The 18,959-nt window shown below is 42.0% G+C and overlaps 1 protein-coding gene across 2 annotated transcripts in view; it reads right to left on the bottom strand.

The window, feature by feature from the left end:
* Positions 1 to 11,852, bottom strand: part of mdga1 (MAM domain containing glycosylphosphatidylinositol anchor 1) — a 189,014-nt gene extending 177,162 nt beyond the window's left edge. For both annotated transcript variants that reach the window (XM_072465520.1, XM_072465521.1), the window contains exons 1-2: positions 11,683 to 11,852; positions 10,786 to 10,875 (exon numbers count right to left, since the gene is read on the bottom strand). In XM_072465520.1, coding sequence (XP_072321621.1) covers positions 10,786 to 10,852 — 67 coding nt within the window. In that variant the 5' untranslated portion in view covers positions 10,853 to 10,875; positions 11,683 to 11,852. The remainder of the gene's footprint in view (positions 1 to 10,785; positions 10,876 to 11,682) is intronic.
* Between the last annotated feature and the right edge of the window lie 7,107 nt (positions 11,853 to 18,959).

The following is an 18,959-nucleotide window of genomic DNA, read 5'->3' as shown; positions in this document are numbered from 1 at the left end:
GAGTCCAACATGCACTGGGAACAGGTCTGACTTACTGCCGGCAATGCGAACACAGCTCCTGCTCCGGTCATACAGGGACCGGACAGCCCTGAGCAAAGGGCCCCGGACCCCGTACTCCCGAAGCACCCCCCAAAGGACACCCCGAGGGACACGGTCGAAAGCCTTCTCCAGATCCACAAAGCACATGTAGACTGGTTGGGCAAACTCCCATGAACCCTCGAGCACCCGATGGAGGGTATAGAGCTGGTCCAGTGTTCCACGACCGGGACGAAAACCACTCTGCTCCTCCTGAATCCGAGGTTCGACTATCGGTCGGATTCTCCTCTCCAGTACCTTGGAATAGACCTTACCTGGGAGGCTGAGGAGTGTGATCCCTCTGTAGTTGGAACACACCCTCCGGTCCCCCTTCTTGAACAGAGGGACCACCACCCCGGTCTGCCAGTCCAGAGGCACGGTCCCCGAACGCCACGCGATGTTGCAGAGACGTGTCAACCAAGACAGTCCTACAACATCCAGATACTTTAGGTACTCAGGGCGGATCTCATCCACCCCCGGAGCCCTGCCACCGAGGAGTTTGCGAACAACCTCAGTGACTTCAGCTTGGGTGATGGATGAGCCAGCCTCCGAGTCCCCGGTCTCTACTTCCTCTTCGGAAGACGTGACTGAGGGATTAAGGAGATCCTCAAAGTATTCCTTCCACCGTCCGACGACATCCCCAGTCGAGGTCAGCAGGCCTCCACCCGCACCGTAAACGGTGTTGGTGAGACACTGCTTCCCCCTCCTGAGGCGCCGGACGGTTTGCCAGAATTTCTTTGGTGCCGACCGATAGTCCTCCTCCATGGCCTCCCCGAACTCCTCCCAGGCCCGGGTTTTTGCCTCTGCGACAGCACGAGCCGCGGCTCGCTTGGCCTGCCGATACCCCTCGATGACCTCCGGAGACCTACAAGCCAGAGTGGCCTGATAGGCCTCCTTCTTCAGTCTGACGGCATCCCTTACTTCCGGTGTCCACCACCGGGTTCGGGGGTTGCCGCCACGACAGGCACCGGAGACCTTGCGACCACAGCTCCGCGCAGCCGCATCAACAATGGAGGCGGAGAACATGGTCCACTCGGACTCAATGTCCCCAGCCTCCCCCGGGACATGGGAGAAGCTCTCCCGGAGGTGCGAGTTGAATACCCTACTGACAGAGGGCTCCACTAGACGTTCCCAACAGACCCTCACAATGCGCTTGGGTCTGCCAAGTCTGTCCGGCTTCCTCCTCCGCCAGCGGATCCAACTCACCACCAGGTGGTGATCGGTTGACAACTCTGCCCCTCTCTTCACCCGAGTGTCCAAGACACGCGGCCGGAGGTCTGATGACACGACAACAAAGTCGATCATTGACCTCCGGCCTAGGGTGTCCTGGTGCCATGTGCACTGATGAACACCCTTGTGCTTGAACATGGTGTTCGTTATGGACAATCCGTGGCTAGCACAGAAGTCCAATAACTGAACACCGCTCGGGTTCAGATCGGGGAAGCCGTTCTTCCCGATCACCCCTCTCCAGGTGTCACTGTCATTGCCCACGTGGGCGTTGAAGTCCCCCAGTAGAACAACGGAGTCCCCGGTCGGTGCACTGTCCAGTACCCCTCCCAAGGACTCCAAGAAGGCCGGGTACTCTGCACTGCTGTTCGGCCCGTAGGCCGCCACAACAGTGAGAGACCTGTCCCCCACCCGAAGGCGGAGGGACGCGACCCTCTCGTTCACCGGGGTAAACTCCAACACGTGGCGGCTGAGCTGAGGGGCTATCAGCAAGCCCACACCAGCCCGTCGCCTCTCCCCGCGGGCAACACCAGAGAAGTGGAGCGTCCAGCCCCTCTCGAGGAGATGGGTTCCAGAGCCCAAACTGTGCGTGGAGGTGAGGCCGACTATATCTAGTCGGTATCGCTCAACCTCCCGCACAAGCTCAGGCTCTTTCCCCCCCAGCGAGGTGACATTCCATGTCCCCAGAGTTAGTCTCTGTGTCTGGAGATCTGGTCGCCGAGGCCCCTGCCGTCGACTGCCGCCCAGATCTCTCTGCACCGGCCCCTTATGGATCCTCCTGCGGGTGGTGGGCCCACGGGAGGGCGGCCCCACGTCGCTCTTTCGGGCTGTGCCCGGCCGGGCCCCGTGGGGTAAGACCCGGCCACCAGGCGCTCGCCATGGAGCACCCATCCCAGGCCTGGCTCCAGGATGGGGCCCCGGTGACGCCGATCCGGGCGACGTAAACTGCCTTGTTCGTGTTGTCATCATAAGAGGCTTCTGAACCGATCTTTGTCTGACCCGTCACCTAGGACCTGTTTGCCTTGGGAGACCCTACCAGGGGCATGAAGCCCCCGACAACATAGCTCCCGGGATCATTCGGGCACTCAAACCCCTCCACCACGTTAAGGTGTCGGTTCAAGGAGAGGATTTACCACTATGTAAACCAGTAATTAGTAAAGAGTCAGTTTAGTGTTGATGTTACTAGGATGGGTAATTTACTAGGGTTAATTGCTAAACACATCATTCTGTAAGGGTTTGCACAGACTTGCTAGAACATTATTCATTACATTTATAGATAATCTGAAGTTGCAATAGTTGCGTTCCTACTTTCACTAACACAGAGAAAGTGTTTAATAAAATGTGTTTAAAATGTGTCCTTCTGATCTGATCTTTGCTGCAAAGGAACAAATCAAGAATACAGTAACCTCAGTGTCAATTTATAAGACTATTAGGGCTGCAAATACTGATTATTTTAGTAACCAACACATCAGTGATTATGTTTTCTATTAGTCGACTGGTTAAACAATTATTTCTATTGAGATTGTTTGTACATTTTTAACCAAATAATGCTTGAACATGACTGATTAAAGGCTTCTAGTTTATTCCCTTTTGACAATTTTATGTAATAATGCCGTTGTTTTTCAAATGAAAGGTCTTTTGGCATGTGTTTTAAAGTCTGTATAGTCCAGATAGGAAAAACAAGTACCAAAATACAATCATGATTATCGTCGACTAGTCACAATTATTCCAGCTGCGGCCCTAATGACCATACACTTTCTGACTGGTCAACACTAACTTAGCCCTGGAATCCTCTTCTTTCTCTTTGTTCATTGTTCACAGATTCACAGATTATATAGATGTTATAGATCAAGTCCTCTTTACCTGTTGCCTGTCCCCACGTTGCCCTCTGAGTGTAATAGATAAACTAAGGGTAATAAATCTGAGCTTCCGAGTGGTGATTGTGTGAACACTGTTATCGTGCAGCCCTGGGAAGTGTGGCCAGTGTAAACCCTGGTCACCACATCACCACAGACACAGGCCTATGCCTCCGCAGCTGACCCGCAGGTTAATAGAATTGTTCCCGTCCTGTAACATCAAGTCTTTTTACGAGAAGAATGAGAATTTGAGCCACAGGAGATGTAAACACAAAAGAAAGCATAGAGCGCACTAGTGGACATACAAGCTAAGTAATCGCTTTCTCGACCTTGTTCCCAGTGCTAACTTTAATAAAAATGTTGCTCTTATTACAACAAAAGGACCAGGATAAAGTTATATTACCTGTATGTACAACACAATAATGAATGTCCATTACAAAGAGATTTCAAATGCAGTTGAGTATAAATGGTTACGTGTGAGTACGAGTAAGTTCAAGTCTTAATTGCCCTCATTTCTGTACCAACAAAAGCAAAAAAAACACACAAGTGCACTGCATGGCCAGCTCCAGGTTGCCAGAGATCAGAGATGATGTGGATTGCGGTTCAAAACTACATAATTCAGGTTTTTCAATAAAACAAACTGATCTAAAATCGCACAAAAAGTAAAAACGAACATTTTAAGTAGTATTTTTCCTGCCTACTTTGGCAGAAGTACTTGTATTTGTAACATATGTTTACTTGAGCAAGAATTGTTTTAGCTAAGCTCTTTTCTCCCCCCACAGAAACCTTTTTCCTATACTCTTTTACCATAGTCTGCATTGATCCAGGCTTGGAACTGCCACTAAAAGCAGAAATATATCAATCAAACGTCAAACATCATAGTTTAATACTTCTAAATGCTTGTTCTGCATGTTTCAGTAATTATGTGAAATCCAAAATCCTACCTAATACCCGAGCTTTGCGAAGATTTCATATGCTATTAAACTAATTCTTGAATCTTAATCAAGGTCAATTGCTCAATTAATAGTGACATTGATTGGACTTTACACAGCTCAAATAGAGGACATGAAATCTATGTAAGAAATAACCAGGGAGCTTGTACTGCAATTATGTTGCCTGTACTCACTAGAAGCAGATATGTAGAAGCCAAAACGTGTATTCAAGTAAGAGTAACGTTGCTTCTAATGCAAATACTATATCTCACGTAGAAGTAGAAAATAGAAGTAAAAGAAAAGTAAGAGTAAAAAGTGTGTTGTGATGCTGCACCTCAACAAAGCATATGATTTATAATATGACTTAATGTAATTGGAAGGATAAAACATGAAACAATGTATAAAAGGTGTTTTTTTTCAAAGGATTGGACACAAACATTTGAAATTGGAATCATATCTGGAAAGCAGTGCAAGAAACACAAATGTTCAACTAATTTAATACGGTCAAAATTAAGCTCATGTCATTTGGAAACTAATGAGTAATGTTACTTTAAAACAAATATCCGTAAAGTATGCCGTCCAACAACTACTCAGAGGAGTACAATTTCTTCAGAAAGTAACAGTAACTGAAGTAAACATATTACACACCTCTGATAAGACAGGGTTCTTTCAAACAAATACTCAAGCCAAAGTACTTCAGTAAAGTGCTAGGATTACATATGAACTGCAACAACGTATTATAACGTAAACTGCAATCATTTCTAAGCAGTTTAATAAGTTCAAAAGTGCTGTCATTCACTTTAAGTACACGCCATAGTCAGAAGTACACATTTAGTTACTTTTACACATCCGTTTACGTTCCAATTCCAAGAGTATTGCGTTACTTCCAACTTTGCCTTAACCCAGGGATACGTGTACTTGAAGATGAAAAAGACAATGTTATGTGGTGTGTGGGCAGCGCTGTAGCTGTCCGTCTGTGGGAGGCAAAGCACTATCAAACACATCTCAGATTAATGCTCCAGTCACTTCCTATCATCGTCCCTCTCCTCTCTCCCTCTTCCCCTCCTCGTTGCCCCAGAGCTACCCATAAATTATGAATGCTTATTAGAAAAGGGCAATATTCAGCATCCAAAATAAACTCAGCAGTGGGGAAGACATAAAAGAGACAAACAAAAAAAAGTGCTGACGTGAATGGAGGGATAAAGTCGCTGGGGAACTTACTGTATAGTGGCCAGGGTCGGTAAACCTGTAAATGTCGTCTTTCTAGGTCAGTGCCTTTAACCTGGCAACCGGCTAATGCATCAAGATGGCTTCAAGCATTAGTAAGATCCTCCTCCGATGTTGGCTGTTGGGCATTCGTTTCGACACTAAAACTTAATTCCCAGGCTCACATTCCTCCTAAGGCATCATCTTCAAAGTTATGTTAAGTTTAAGTGCAATTAAGGCATATTACTTCTTCACTTTTTGAATGTACTGCTTTGTTGCATGGCCAGTGGCAATGCCAAAACTCTCACATGAACTTGAAGTTCAAATGTTTTGTAACAACTTTCTGGCTCATTTAACCAATTCAATGAGACTAATAAGAGCTGGAACTAGCTATTAACAACTCACATCAAAACACAAATACAAAGAAAGAAAGTACACAAATACATTTGATGAGATGAAAAGATTAGAGGTGGGCAATTTTGACAAAAAATCACATCTTGATGCTTTTTTGGAGTATCTCAAAAATAATATTCGGACAATATTATTATTATTATTATTATTATTATTATTATTATGTGTTACAATATTATTATTGTTTTAGTCTTGATTTAGTCTTGATTTAGTCCTGGTTTTGTCTCTGTTTTTTTCCCTGGTTAAGACCTGTTTTAGTCTTGATTTATTCATTTCTCTTTTTTTTCGATTCATTCAACATCTATTCCGGACTAAAGGTCCATTTATAAAAGAAATATACGAACATAAATACAAATAGGTTTAGTCTTTGAGTCCTTGTGCTGTCCCTGATTTAGTCCTGCTTAAGTCCCGGTTTTAGTTCATGGCTGTTTTAGTCTCGTGTTCGTCCTGCTGTAATCCTTGGTGACGGCCTGGTTTAGACCTGTATAAATTCTGGTTTTGTGCTGTTTTAGACCTGTATAAATTCTGGTTTTGTGCTGTTTTAGACCTGTATAAATTCTGGTTTTGTGCTGTTTTAGACCTGTATAAATTCTGGTTTTGTGCTGTTTTTGTCTCTGGTTTTGTGCTGTTTTAGTCTCTGGTTTAGTCCTGTTTTAGTCTCTGGTTTAGTCCTGTTTTCGTCTCTGGTTTAGTCCTGTTTTAGTCTCTGGTTTTGTCCTGTTTTAGTCTTGCAATTCAATGTGTTCAAATGTGTCATTAAATGTATCTAAATATCTGAGAAATGTGAATGGACTGAAATAATGTTTAATATTATATATATATAATCAAATAGTAAAAAAAAATATATAGTATATATTTACTATTTTTTTACTAAATTATTATATGTATTCAAATTTTTCATATTTTCAAAACAACATTTACGATATTATATATTTTCCGATGTATTGCCCAGATGAAAGATGATACTTTTAGAGGTATAAAACACGCATTGATTTCGGTTCATGAGATTTCCTGTTAACAAGGCAATAATGAAGCATCATATTGCTGACTGATGCTGTGTCGATGCCGTCTAAAGTAGCAGCTAATGGTGTGGTGTGACTTTGTGAGCGATTAATAATTTGGTGTCCCTGTGAACTGTGTTGCTTGGCAGAGTGTGAGGCAGTGCAAAAAAAAAGGAAGTTGAAGAGACACTTTTCTTCTTTGTCATAAGTCATATCCTCTGTGGATGTCGGTTTCATCATTTGTTCTTTGTTTCATTCATCTTCTCTCTCTGTTAGGGCTGCACGACTTTGGGAAGAAATCAAATGTTGCGATGTTGCGAATGTTAGATTTGTGATCATATTTAACAAGTAGGATTATGTTGAGAAGGCACATTATAGACTCCAGAAGCTTTAACATTTGAGAGACTGAAATTAGACAAGAATCACATGAATTCCAGAGCCATATTTGTAGAGTTTCAGCAAGGCTTTTCTGTAAAAAAACACAGTATTTTGTTCATTGCAGGGGGCATTCTCTTATACTAATAATACCTGAAATAATAACTGAAATTGTGATTCAGTTCGATTGCAATATATTGTGCAGCCTTCTCTCAGTGGAAGTGACAGAACAAACCGTATATTCTCACCATAATCATTTTCTGAACCCTTTTTACAGTATCTGAAGAGAGGTTACCGTTTCTCAGTGAGGATCATAGACGTGATGCCTGTGAAAAACGGGAACACTCACCACTCTCTGTGCATCCTCTCATTTTCTCTGAATTGAAAATGAAAAAGCAATATCAAAAGGCATTTATCAAACAAAATGGTTATCTTTCCATCTGCTTTTGAGGCTAATTTGTAGACAATTCTTTCTCCGCAACTGACACGAGATGGGAGCCTGTTTGACAGCCTATCAAAACTCACACGAGCACAATCGATAGTGCGGCACTGCAAGAGAAACAGTGACGGATCTACAAGTCCCTGCTGAGCCAGCAAACTGTTGCGGTGGGAAGAAAAGTGAGGCGGCCGCGCAAACACTTCCCACATACCAACAAACAGGCGCACTCACAGCATTGGACTCTAACACACACACACACGCGTTCAATTTTCACATTAACATGCTCGCTCGCTCACACACAGACGAGAGCTAACACCTGCAACCGGCGTCCTATAGGCAAACATACACACACACGTTTTTTAAATAGACTCGAGGGCGGCCACAGTAAATGAAGCTCACAGACGTAAAGCGCTGACATCAATCAAGCAACACTTGCAAAGCTCCGGTTCCCGATGGACACCGAGTCACATCTGCCTGCTCCTGCAAGTGCTAAACAAGTAAATGAAAACTGAAAAAGCACTTTCAACATGTTTACACGACGAGAATGAGTTGTTGTTGTTGTTGTTGTTGTTGTTATGTTTTTTTCCCCGTGACGTTCTCATGTGCTCACTGAAACGGCGCAAAACTGTCAAGCGTTTTGTTCTTCCCGAGTAACCCCTCTGATTGCTGCTGATTTGCCGACATAAAACAGCCGCTCCACAGGTACGCACAGCTGAGCACTACTTTTACAAGCATCGCAGGGGAAATGTGGATCTAACACACTTACAAAGAGCTGGGACTCCCTCAGCAGTGACTAAAAGGCAACTTTGCTCAAGACGACGCTGCAGGAGGATTTTTCTTGCCTAATAAACTCCAAGGCTACGCCACACCGCTGCAACATCTGATGAGAATTTGTGACAGAGCCCAGGAGACGCACATGCATAAATTCTCAGTTCTAATCTGCATATTATCCACAGAAATGAGTTAGTTGGATTAAGACAAACTAGTGCCGTATGTAACTGGATGTGTAAAGTCTTAAGACAGTGATTATTTAGATTTATAGTTAGTTAGTTTCTTTAAATGTACAAGCATTTCCTTAGTGCAGTGCTAGAAAATCTTGAAAACACACCGAACCATATGGAGGACTTGTTAAGCATAATTATACAGTGTTGGGATGTAACTGAATACATAATACTAATATTGAGTAACTGTTTCTTCTTCATTTGGTGGTGTTCATTACACAGTCACTTCTCTAAAACCAGGGGAATATATTGTGGTATTTAATCATGAAATGTAGGTTTCAAACGTACCTGAATTAGTGAGAAAAAAAGAACAGCTCTTACAGTGAGTGCATGTGCTATTCTTCCTTCTCTAATTTGTGAGAAATAAAATTACTCTTATTTGAATGCAAAACAAGCAATGAAACAAAATTTTAAAAAAGCTATTTTGATACTAGGGAGTGTCTTTATTTTCTTTACACTATACAACATAATATAACTCAAGGTGAAAGTATTTGAATCCAAGTAGTTACATTAAAAAAAAATCACTGCAAATATACTATACAAAAGTATTTCAAACAACCACTCATGTAACTCATGTCTATCAGATCATTTATGAACAAACATTTTCAAAGACTGCCTTCATATACCAGGAGAAAAAAGGAATACTGTTCTCACGTTGTTACTCGGCTTCATCCCAAACCCCGAAGTAAAATAAAGATGATCCCGGATGAAGCAGTAAAGCCATGTACACATAAACCGATAGTGCTTGTTGAAATCGCCCTGTGCACCCTTACTGACCTTATCCAGCGCTGTCGCAGAGTCAAGCCACCTCTTTGTCAAAATACAACCCGAAATAGAAGTGAAACATGAGGCCGAAAGTATCAATGTATGTATCCACTCAAAAGCATGGATGGATAATATAATACAGGATCGATAGCGGTGGATGGAGTAACTAGCTGATTAGAAATACATGCCGGGGCGAAACAGGAGCGTGCGATATGACAATGGGCCCATGCGATCGCTTATGACAAGAAGCGCTCTTCCCCGCGCACTACCGCTAAACAGAGCTGTTTTTCTACGGCTGTCACATGGCTTAAACCGTCAAAATCACAGGATCAGAGCAGACAGATCGTTTTGTGTGTTTACCTAGCCCAGAGGGACAGTGCGTAATCTGGCCAAACGCTTGTAACGGAAAGAAAGCGAAACACAGCACAGCGTAACACAGGGAGCCTTAAGAGGAAACCACTAAATGTTCTTAAAAGTTCTGATCAAGAAGAGTGGAGCATATCCTTTAAACATTACAGAGAAAATATATGTGTCTGTCTGATGCTTCTTGGTTGTGAGCACTGGTTGTGCAAAGTAATAAAAGCAAGTCGTCGTAGCAGTAGTTATATTTATAGTGGCTCTATAGTGCAAATACTGGCAAAGGCTGGGCAATATTCAGTTTAATTTGATTTTGTCTTACGTTCTTATTTAAAGCTAATAAAAAGGTTTTCAATCTTGACAAACATAAACAATACAGACTATTAATACCATTTCATATTTGTCAAATTTCTTCCTCCCTAGTCTGAATTCTGCTCCAAACCTCATGCTTTTACTGACGATGATTTGACCTCAAAAACCCAGACTAAATTAAACATGTTGACCTTGATGTAAATTGGGCATAATAGTAGTGATGGTAACTGGAGTGGTACTGCATTTCAAGTTACTGTATATCAAGTATTGGAACAAAGGTTTCATAATCACATGACTATTCACAGCATTTTATCAGAGTTTTAGAGTACTTTCACCTCTAGTTCTGCATTACAATTATTCTCTGCAATATTTAACGTGCGAAACTGCCACTGTCACTGAAATGTTCTGAATCCTGACTATGACTTTGTTTTTGTCTCCTTTCCCCTATGCGTTCATTATTCTGCCATGAAGATTTATATGAACCTTAGAGTGGAATAGGATTAGATTTACACTAGGTGGGTTCCCCTTCGCTGTATTTCTGGATGTTTTCCAGCCGCCTTGTGTGACTTTCGAAGAATTAATACCTCCCTTTCAAGTTAATTTGCTGTCGATCCTCCCTCAAGCTATTCTCTGACAATTTTAAATGCCAGTTATTGCAGATTATTAGCATGTGGTAGTGAAAGTCACATGTGGAAGCTCTTTAATGAAGGCTACGGGCTAATCATTGAACAAATTAACGCTGAAGCCCCATCAGGTAGCCGTCCGGCGCTTTGATGTGGAGAGCTATTACAGGTCCATTAGTAAATATGAGTATATTAGTATTCTTACCATAAACTCCTTGGGCCCAGGCATGTGAGCAAATGCAGCAAAATAACAAAATCCAGAAAAACTCCATGTTCAGCTCAGTTGCATCATAACCTAAGAGAGGGCAAAAACACAAAACAACTTACTACACTGTTCTGGATCATGTTTTCTGTGCCAGTGGATTTTAAACGTTTTAAGCCTTGACAATAATATTACAAAGCAATTTATCCTGGGCACGCAGCCTACTGTATGTCCTCATTCAAACCAAAGGGCAGGTAATTCAATCACAAGGCTTAAGAAGAAGAGCTGTGTGTTGCATGATTGACAGGATTGGATTTGTCTCTCTGTGACAAAGTTACCATTGGTTCTATGAATTTGGAGCAGGTGTGTGCAGAGTGAGGGCAGGACGTGGCTCACATGGATTACATGAGTATTTGTGCAGGATTGTATGGAACAAGAGGGGGAATGACACTGTCTATAGACGACCCAGATTAATAACGTTTAGATGACCTCTCCGGGCTCTGCTCCAGGTCCGTTCTGGCTCCTTCTCCTACTGCCCATGATCTTTGGCATCTAACTTTGCACAGACTTGGTTAAAAGTTATAAATGTGCGTCGTGAATTCGTTTGGCAATCCACCTAATGAAAGATGTTGTAGGCCTAATGAGGATATTTGAATTACCAATATGTTATGAATTAATAACTGCATTACACATTTTATTTTATTCCCCCCCTCCACAAATAAAGGTGGTAGTTAATCATGTTTGTTAAGTGTCTGGTTGTATGCAAACTTGTGCTTGTCCACGTTGGTTTTAGAGAAACGGTGTGAAAGTCTGGGCAAAATGGTTCAGAGCGCGAACTCCGGGACGAGCACAAAGATGCCGTCAAACACAGGACACCGGGGACAGGTTTACATTCCGTACCTTGCTCCCGTGTCCCGTCTTCTGGTCAGTGCGGGCACCGAGCCGTGCGCACTCCTCCGGCTTCCCCCAAACAAGACTGCTCCGCTTTCCTCCGAGCCTCACCGTCACAGAGGGAATCAAAAATAAAAGTTATAAATCCCCTTTGATCCAGAATAAACTCTGCAGTGTTGTTGGTTGAAAATATCAGCGTTTTTGATGCTCCAAACCCGCTTATTTCATGTCCATTCTGGTGAACTTTTTTTGTCCCCTTTAAGCATGGAGCGCATCCGCTGACAGACGCTCTTTTCTTTCTTTCTTATTTCCCGAGGTAAAACACACAGAAAAAACACTAAAAACTAAAACAGTCAGAACGATCCTTGTCCCTTGGATGTAAACTCTTTGTTGCCTCGTTTTTCTCAGCCTCGGACCGGAATCAGAGCTCTATAGTGGAACCCCGGCGTTAACACAATCACGCGCTCTGACAACGAGCCTCCCCTTTTTCCTGCGCTCGTTCAATCAGCGCAGTGTCTGTGGACTCCGAGTGATTGTGGCCAAGTGGAATATGTGCGCAGACTGAGAACGACCGCCCCTGTCTGTGAACGGAGAGAGAGGAGTAGAGATAGAAGGAGGAGGAGGAGGAGGAGGAGGAGGAGGAGGAGGACGCTGGCACACTGAAACACACACAGATGAGCGCGGCCGGGCACCGCACTTTGGAGATGCACAGGTTGTTGAAGCATCTGTCGTCACGTAGTTCCCGTTATACGCCAAGTTTATTCTCTCTATTTTTTTTCTTTTTTTTTCTCACCCTTGCATAGAATAAAAAGTGAGTCGGATGGTTGCACGGGTCAAGCACCAGGACCACTGGTTTGAACAAGGGTTGGAATTCCATTTGCTCATTTGAATATCCTCTCTTTACGCAACATGATGTTCCAAAGTGCCAAGAGTCCCCCCGCGCGCGCTTTGCTTTGGACCTCTTTCATATTGTTGTGCCTTGTGCAGACTTTACCCCCAGGCCAGCCAGCATCAAACTGCCAATTAAAAGCTCTATACTTTGTCTGATACCTAATGGGGCAGGCCTTAACTGCACCTCCACACCCCCGCCGGACCAATTATGTATGACAGTAAAAGTGGTTGAGTGAAGCCCACGCGCGCCTGGGCTTTTACACTCGCGATCGCGGTCGTTTCGTGTTCTCTGCCCTCTTTTCTGCGGCGCTGGGGTCGGTGCAGTGGTTATGGATACCACCAGAGGGAGCCTTTCAGTTGGTTCGCGAGGGTGCTGATGCTGCGTGAGTATAAGGCTGCTATAATGTTATGGGCTCTGTGTTATCTGATCTTTTATCATCTGACAGGCAAGAAACAAGAGGAGATTAAAGGTGTGTTCACACTTGCACAAGACTCGACCAGGGCTAAACCAGGACTAGAACATGATCAAAACCAAGTCTGCATCAGGTCTAAACTGGGCACGAAACAGGACACAAGTGAAATCTGGCAGCACAATTCATCGCAGTTGAATCAACATTTCAATCTTATTGGACACAAATGGAATATTGAAAAGGCAGCATTTTTGAAATACCATAACTTCCTCCACTAGCAACAAAATATCTGGTTTTATCCTGCATTAAAGCTGCTTACCCTGTGGAAAATCTGCACAGGCATGTTCTGCTACATGAATCTTTTATTGGTTTGTCAGTTTCAAGTGTTTTTGTAAATTCTCCTGGACATGTTTGAAAAGTGAACAGAATACTATGATTAAGACATACATCATAAAGTGAATCGTAGATATTTTTCTCAAATTGTGCAGCTCTTAAGTGAACCCAGCTCTGCACTATAGGAAAGCACCGTAGGCCACACAACATGCAGCTATTTGGAAAAGGCTTGAAGGCAAACTCAATACTTTGTAGAACTACGGCATGCTGCTGGACTTTTACTTTGAACCTGGGTGTCCCTCTCTACGGTGTGTTAACAATACCCTAATGAATCAGGCTCAGAATTATACAAATCCATTTGCAAAAAGCGTATGAAAAAATTGTTAAGAATGCGAATTGCTTTAATTGGTCAGTGTGAGAAGTGTGAGTAAAAAATACACTTTAGTAAAATGGCCTCAGAAATTCCATTGTTCCCCCCAAAAATGCAGTAAGGAAGACATTTCAAACAAACCTTCAAACACATGGAAACACTATTGCTATACCGTATTTTCCGGACTATAAGCACCGGAGTATAAGTCGCACCAGCCAAAAAATGCATAATAGAGAAGAAAAAAAACATATATAAGTCACACTGGAGTATGAAATGCGGTTGCAAGTGTGAAAATAACAAATAATATCACATATAAGTCGCTTCGGAGTATAAGTATAAATATAAATATAAGTATAAGTTGCACCCCGGCCAAAACTATGTAAAAAGGTGCAACTTATAGTCCAGAAAATATGGTACATTTCATTAATGTCAAGGAACATGCAAACGATATGGTCATTGATTCAAAAAAGAAAAATTATAATTTACATTTGAGAATTTGTCCCCATATAAAATGCTAAATGTTTTTACAATTGATTTATTGATCACAAGTTTACAGTTAAGGAATATGCCTCTTATTTCTTGTGGATGTTTCTTGTACCAGCCTGCAGCCAGCGCCACTGACATGACATACAGGGAGTGTGTTATTGCTGCATATGGCAATGAATCAGACACAAGCATTAGCCTCAGTGATGGTGCTCTTTGGGAGCACTATACTGTGGTGGCCCTGTCCCTAACCTTAGTCTAACCTTAACTTAAAGACCTTGTTCTGAGCATAAAGACAAGTCACACTCTCTGTCAAGATTCACACTGAGTTACACTTCAATCAAAGTAAAGTAACACAGTGTGAGTGACAGCATTAAGAACACAGTAAGCTGACATGCCAAGTGTCAGATTAACACTTGATTTACACTTGGTATACGATATGTAGCTCAAAATAGGCACTAGGCATTTGTTCGACTGCATGGTCAGACATCCAGCACAAAATAAATAGGTGGAATATATGTAAAATGTGAAATACAGATTTATGGGGAAACTCAAAAGAGTAGACACAAATGTATGTTTACATTAAAGTTCAATGATATTTTCGATTTTATAAACACTACAAAGACAGACTGTTTTTTTCTTCCCAGTAGCACTGCAGAATGTAATGCTATCTGCAGAGCTTGGTTAAATCCTTTCTGGTACCACACTCTGTAATTGATGTTCCCATCAGTGTAATTCAATCATAGCTCAAATGCTGTATATCAGCACCAAGCACTTCCCCACATAGAAAGAGCTAAATGGACAGAAAAGATACACTAGAGACCTGCAATAATTTCATTGTTTGCTGGTGTGTGTGTGTGTGTGTGTGTGTGTGCGTGCTTGTGTGTGGATGATGACAGCTAGCCATCCTCGCTGACAGGTAGCAAAAGTACAGTAAAGATATATTTTGTTCAATAGAGACGTGATAACAGAATCAGACATGACAGATCCACATGGGAGCCAAGGCCTGAGAGGGACCCACTTCCACCAGTGAGAGGCTGCATTGATAGGACAGGCCCGGAGGCAGACATATGTGAGGAAAAGAGAGACAATTATCATCTGTTACCATGGCTTTATGAGCACATATAAAACACTGTTAATTAGTTTTACAAGTAATTGCAACTGTTTGTTCTTTCAATTACCATCACTCACTTGCACAGCAGCCAATACGTGTTATATGCAGGTCTCCTAGTGACAGTGCTAACAGCACTCAGACAACTGTGGACATTAGGAGACATAAATATCACATTACAAAAATATGTCACAGGACTAGAACTGTTGTTTGCGAAACAAGCATGAGACCAGAATGGTTAATGGTGGTATGATAAATGCTGGATAAATCATTATTTATCTGTTCTCCCAGAACAATACAGGGCAGAGATATTCATCTCAGAGATTTGTGGTTAAATTTCCCTGAACCACACGGCTAATCCGTCCATAGGCAAGACAACATACAGTATTCCTTTGTCACTTGGCAGGTATCACAACTGCAACATTATTTAAATCCATTTGTTTTGTTGAATACTGGCACATCAACCATAATCCTATGATACACAGTATTGTTCACTGCAGATTTCACTGATTGTTGCCCATTAGAAACACTCTTTAACAGTTTTAGCATATACAAAGTGTCATAAGGTTGAAACATTTTCTCATTTCAATGGGCAAGACACTGATTTATAGCTTGTTTGCATCTCACACGCCCCAAACATGAACAAGTTAAGTAAGAAAAATGGAGATTAAGTGCGTCACAGCCAGACAAACAGACAGAGGAAGCGTGACTGTCCATTATTGTTTGACACCAGCTGTTCTGTGTCAGCCTCTTGTGCCTCTCTCCTTCTCTCTCAAGCACGCTCACACGTCCAAAGAAAGGGTCATTTTTCATACAGGTAATTGGCGGCCAGGCACATTGCCCTTGGGATTCGATAATTCATAACCTCCTCCCATCTGATATTGGAATGTGTAAGGGAATGGCCACAGACATGGGGCAGAGTGTGCAGAGGAGGTGGCAGCATCATTAGAGAAAAGAGGTAATGGTTCTTATTGATCCCACCCCCCTTGTACAACCATTTCATGTTTAAAACAACACTGATCCTCATTACCAAACCTCTGCTGCTGCAGCTGCTGCTGCTCCCTTACGAAGAAGAAAGAAAAGGTGAAGAAAAGAAAAGGAGAACAAAATAAACAAAACAAAAAGTGGACACACAGAGTTTGCTTAAGTCGACTTGAGTGGTATGAGTAATTACCTTCATCTTTTAATGCAGTACTTGTTTAAAGATCTTCCTTTCTTTCTTTGCTCATCCCCAATGCCCTGCAGTGTGAATTAAGGCTAAAGAAATTACTTAAATAGCCACTGCTTGGATTTGTCAAATTACTCTCAGTGCTATTATCTGCATGTTGAAGCCAACACGCTGCTCGTTCTTCATGTTTGGCCACAGGCAAACATTTTCATTATGTCTCCATTTTACTGCTCCTGCTTAAGACTTAGACTTTTTAAAGTGGATAATGCACTGCTGCAAATTGGTTCAGTAATTACCAAAGTAAAAAAGAGGTTCGGGAGCTTCAGGATGTAATATGTAAGGGGTTTAACACCCCTTAAGCTTAGGGCCTATTTTTCCTAAAACGCCTGACTAAAATGAGCCCCAATTCAAACTGAAGCTGTTTCTGAACACTTCAGTTCTAAACACTCTGATGCCTGATTTACTCTAATTATAAGCATAACGAACAATGTACAGAGGATTATCAGATTTTAACTGCCGCCTATATTTTCTTTGGTAAATAAAAGGAGGTGTAAAGCTGGTGTCGGAAAGACTGGTCTAGTTTGGGCAAAACTTTAAAAGCTGAAGCTATTTAACACATTTTTGATTGTTTCTAAAAAAAAAAAAATTGTGTTTGGTTCCTACAGCTTTCTATTAACATACCCAGAAGCTTCATCGTTTCCTCTATCAAATAGTGGACAAAAAGGAACAAATTAAGAAAATAAGGTTAACTCACAATACACTGAACTCTTCAAGTGACACGTGATCACTCAATATGCTAATTCTTTTGTGTTTTTTTAACAAATGTAGCCTTATTCAGGCTCTGTTCACTGAACAGTCCGACTCACAAGGTACAAAAAAATGTTTTAATTTTATTTCAAACTGAGTGCTTAAAAGTGACATAATTTGCAGTCTCATTTTTCACAGCTTTTTATTACACAGTACTAACAAGCAGCCATTGTATCAGAGACTCATTTAGCAGCTAACCACTGAGCCAACTCTCACAATTACCACTGTTTCTGTCACGTCACAACTACGATAAGTTTAAAAGACTTATTTATTAAATCCATAACATTTAGATTATATGCTCAGGCTATGTCACATGTAACTATATGTGTTCTATACATAAACTAACATATAGGCAATACTATTGCCGCAATAGTACTACACCCAAAATGCACCTAATGCAAACTTGCTTTTTTTGTTGAGAACCAAAGACATTTGGAAGAATGCCCTCGCCCTTCCAATATTCAAATTAATGTTGTTATTTTATGCACTACAAGAACCCCAAATTTACAAGTACTGCGCACACCCATGTAACTCAAAGTTCTGTGGAAAATGAAGGCAAATCTTCCAAAAGTGCAGAGATGTTGTTCTCTTGTGATTGCAATGCTCAGCCAACAGTCTTCTGAAGAAGCACAACAGCTAGTACATCAAACATGGACCACAAATCCAACTCAAACATGCATGAAAAGGGTTGCAGTGCAGTTTATCATCTTGGATGCCTAGTTCCCAGCAGAAATGTGTGTGTCAGAGGTTGCTAGTGGACACATACTCCACCACAAATGCCTCTATTGATGGTTGTCAAGTCAGTGGAATCTACACAATTGTCATCCCCACAGTCAATTAGCTGGGAGAAAGGAGGGTTATCTCACAGATAGTCTAAGCTGCAGCTGGCTTTGAGCCCAGAGTCTGCACACCCTCAATGTCTCCCTTCAAATGAATCCTTTACAGGCGGAAAAAGACCCAACAAAGAGGAAAACAGTGGATGAAAGGGACAAATACTACATTTAAACAAATTATTTAATTTGTTTTATTTGGACAATTAGATAAATATAAATATATTTCAGGTTGCAAGTTATAAGAACCACTGGGAATTTTGGGTTATGGTGGGGACAAACAATCATCATCATTGATCAAATACAAATACGACGTAGATATAATAGATTTTAAGCTGGGTGTATAAACATATAATAATATATAATACAATATAATATGGCTATGCCTCAAGCAATTCGTTGAGTACTGTTCATAATGAGCTCCATGAATTTTCCACTTCTTAATGACTGCCAACAATCTCACATGCTGCAAGAGAAATCCATGCTATTCTAATCAGCTCTAAGGACCTAAATTAAAATAGCAACCAGTTAGACCGGAAAGAATGGAGTGTTGATATGAATAGTCTCCATGTAAAGTACCCAGAAGATTGTGCTTGCACATGTTAATTGAGCACTACAATAAATAAGCACGAATCAGATGAGGGGCGCGGTGTGTTCTGGCACTGATCAGCTCTGTGAGAGTGATGAGAATCGACTTTGAGTCCCAATTTCCAATAGCAATCTCAGTGTGACATCTCTCTCCCCAATTAGGGTCTGCCGCCACGAGACGAGATGAATCCGGAGGGAACTGCGGGTGCTTTGAATAAGTTGTTGTGTTGTCGTTATAGTGTCTGGGCTTCTGCGTGTGACCTGTAAATGATGGGAATGTTGCAGAGCAGGAACA

This window comes from Eucyclogobius newberryi, unplaced genomic scaffold (assembly GCF_026437365.1).
Source record: "Eucyclogobius newberryi isolate DKJ021-1_F unplaced genomic scaffold, fEucNew1.0.hap1 SCAF_5, whole genome shotgun sequence".
Lineage (NCBI taxonomy): Eukaryota > Metazoa > Chordata > Actinopteri > Gobiiformes > Gobiidae > Eucyclogobius > Eucyclogobius newberryi.
This window is presented reverse-complemented; position numbering and strand designations above follow the sequence as displayed.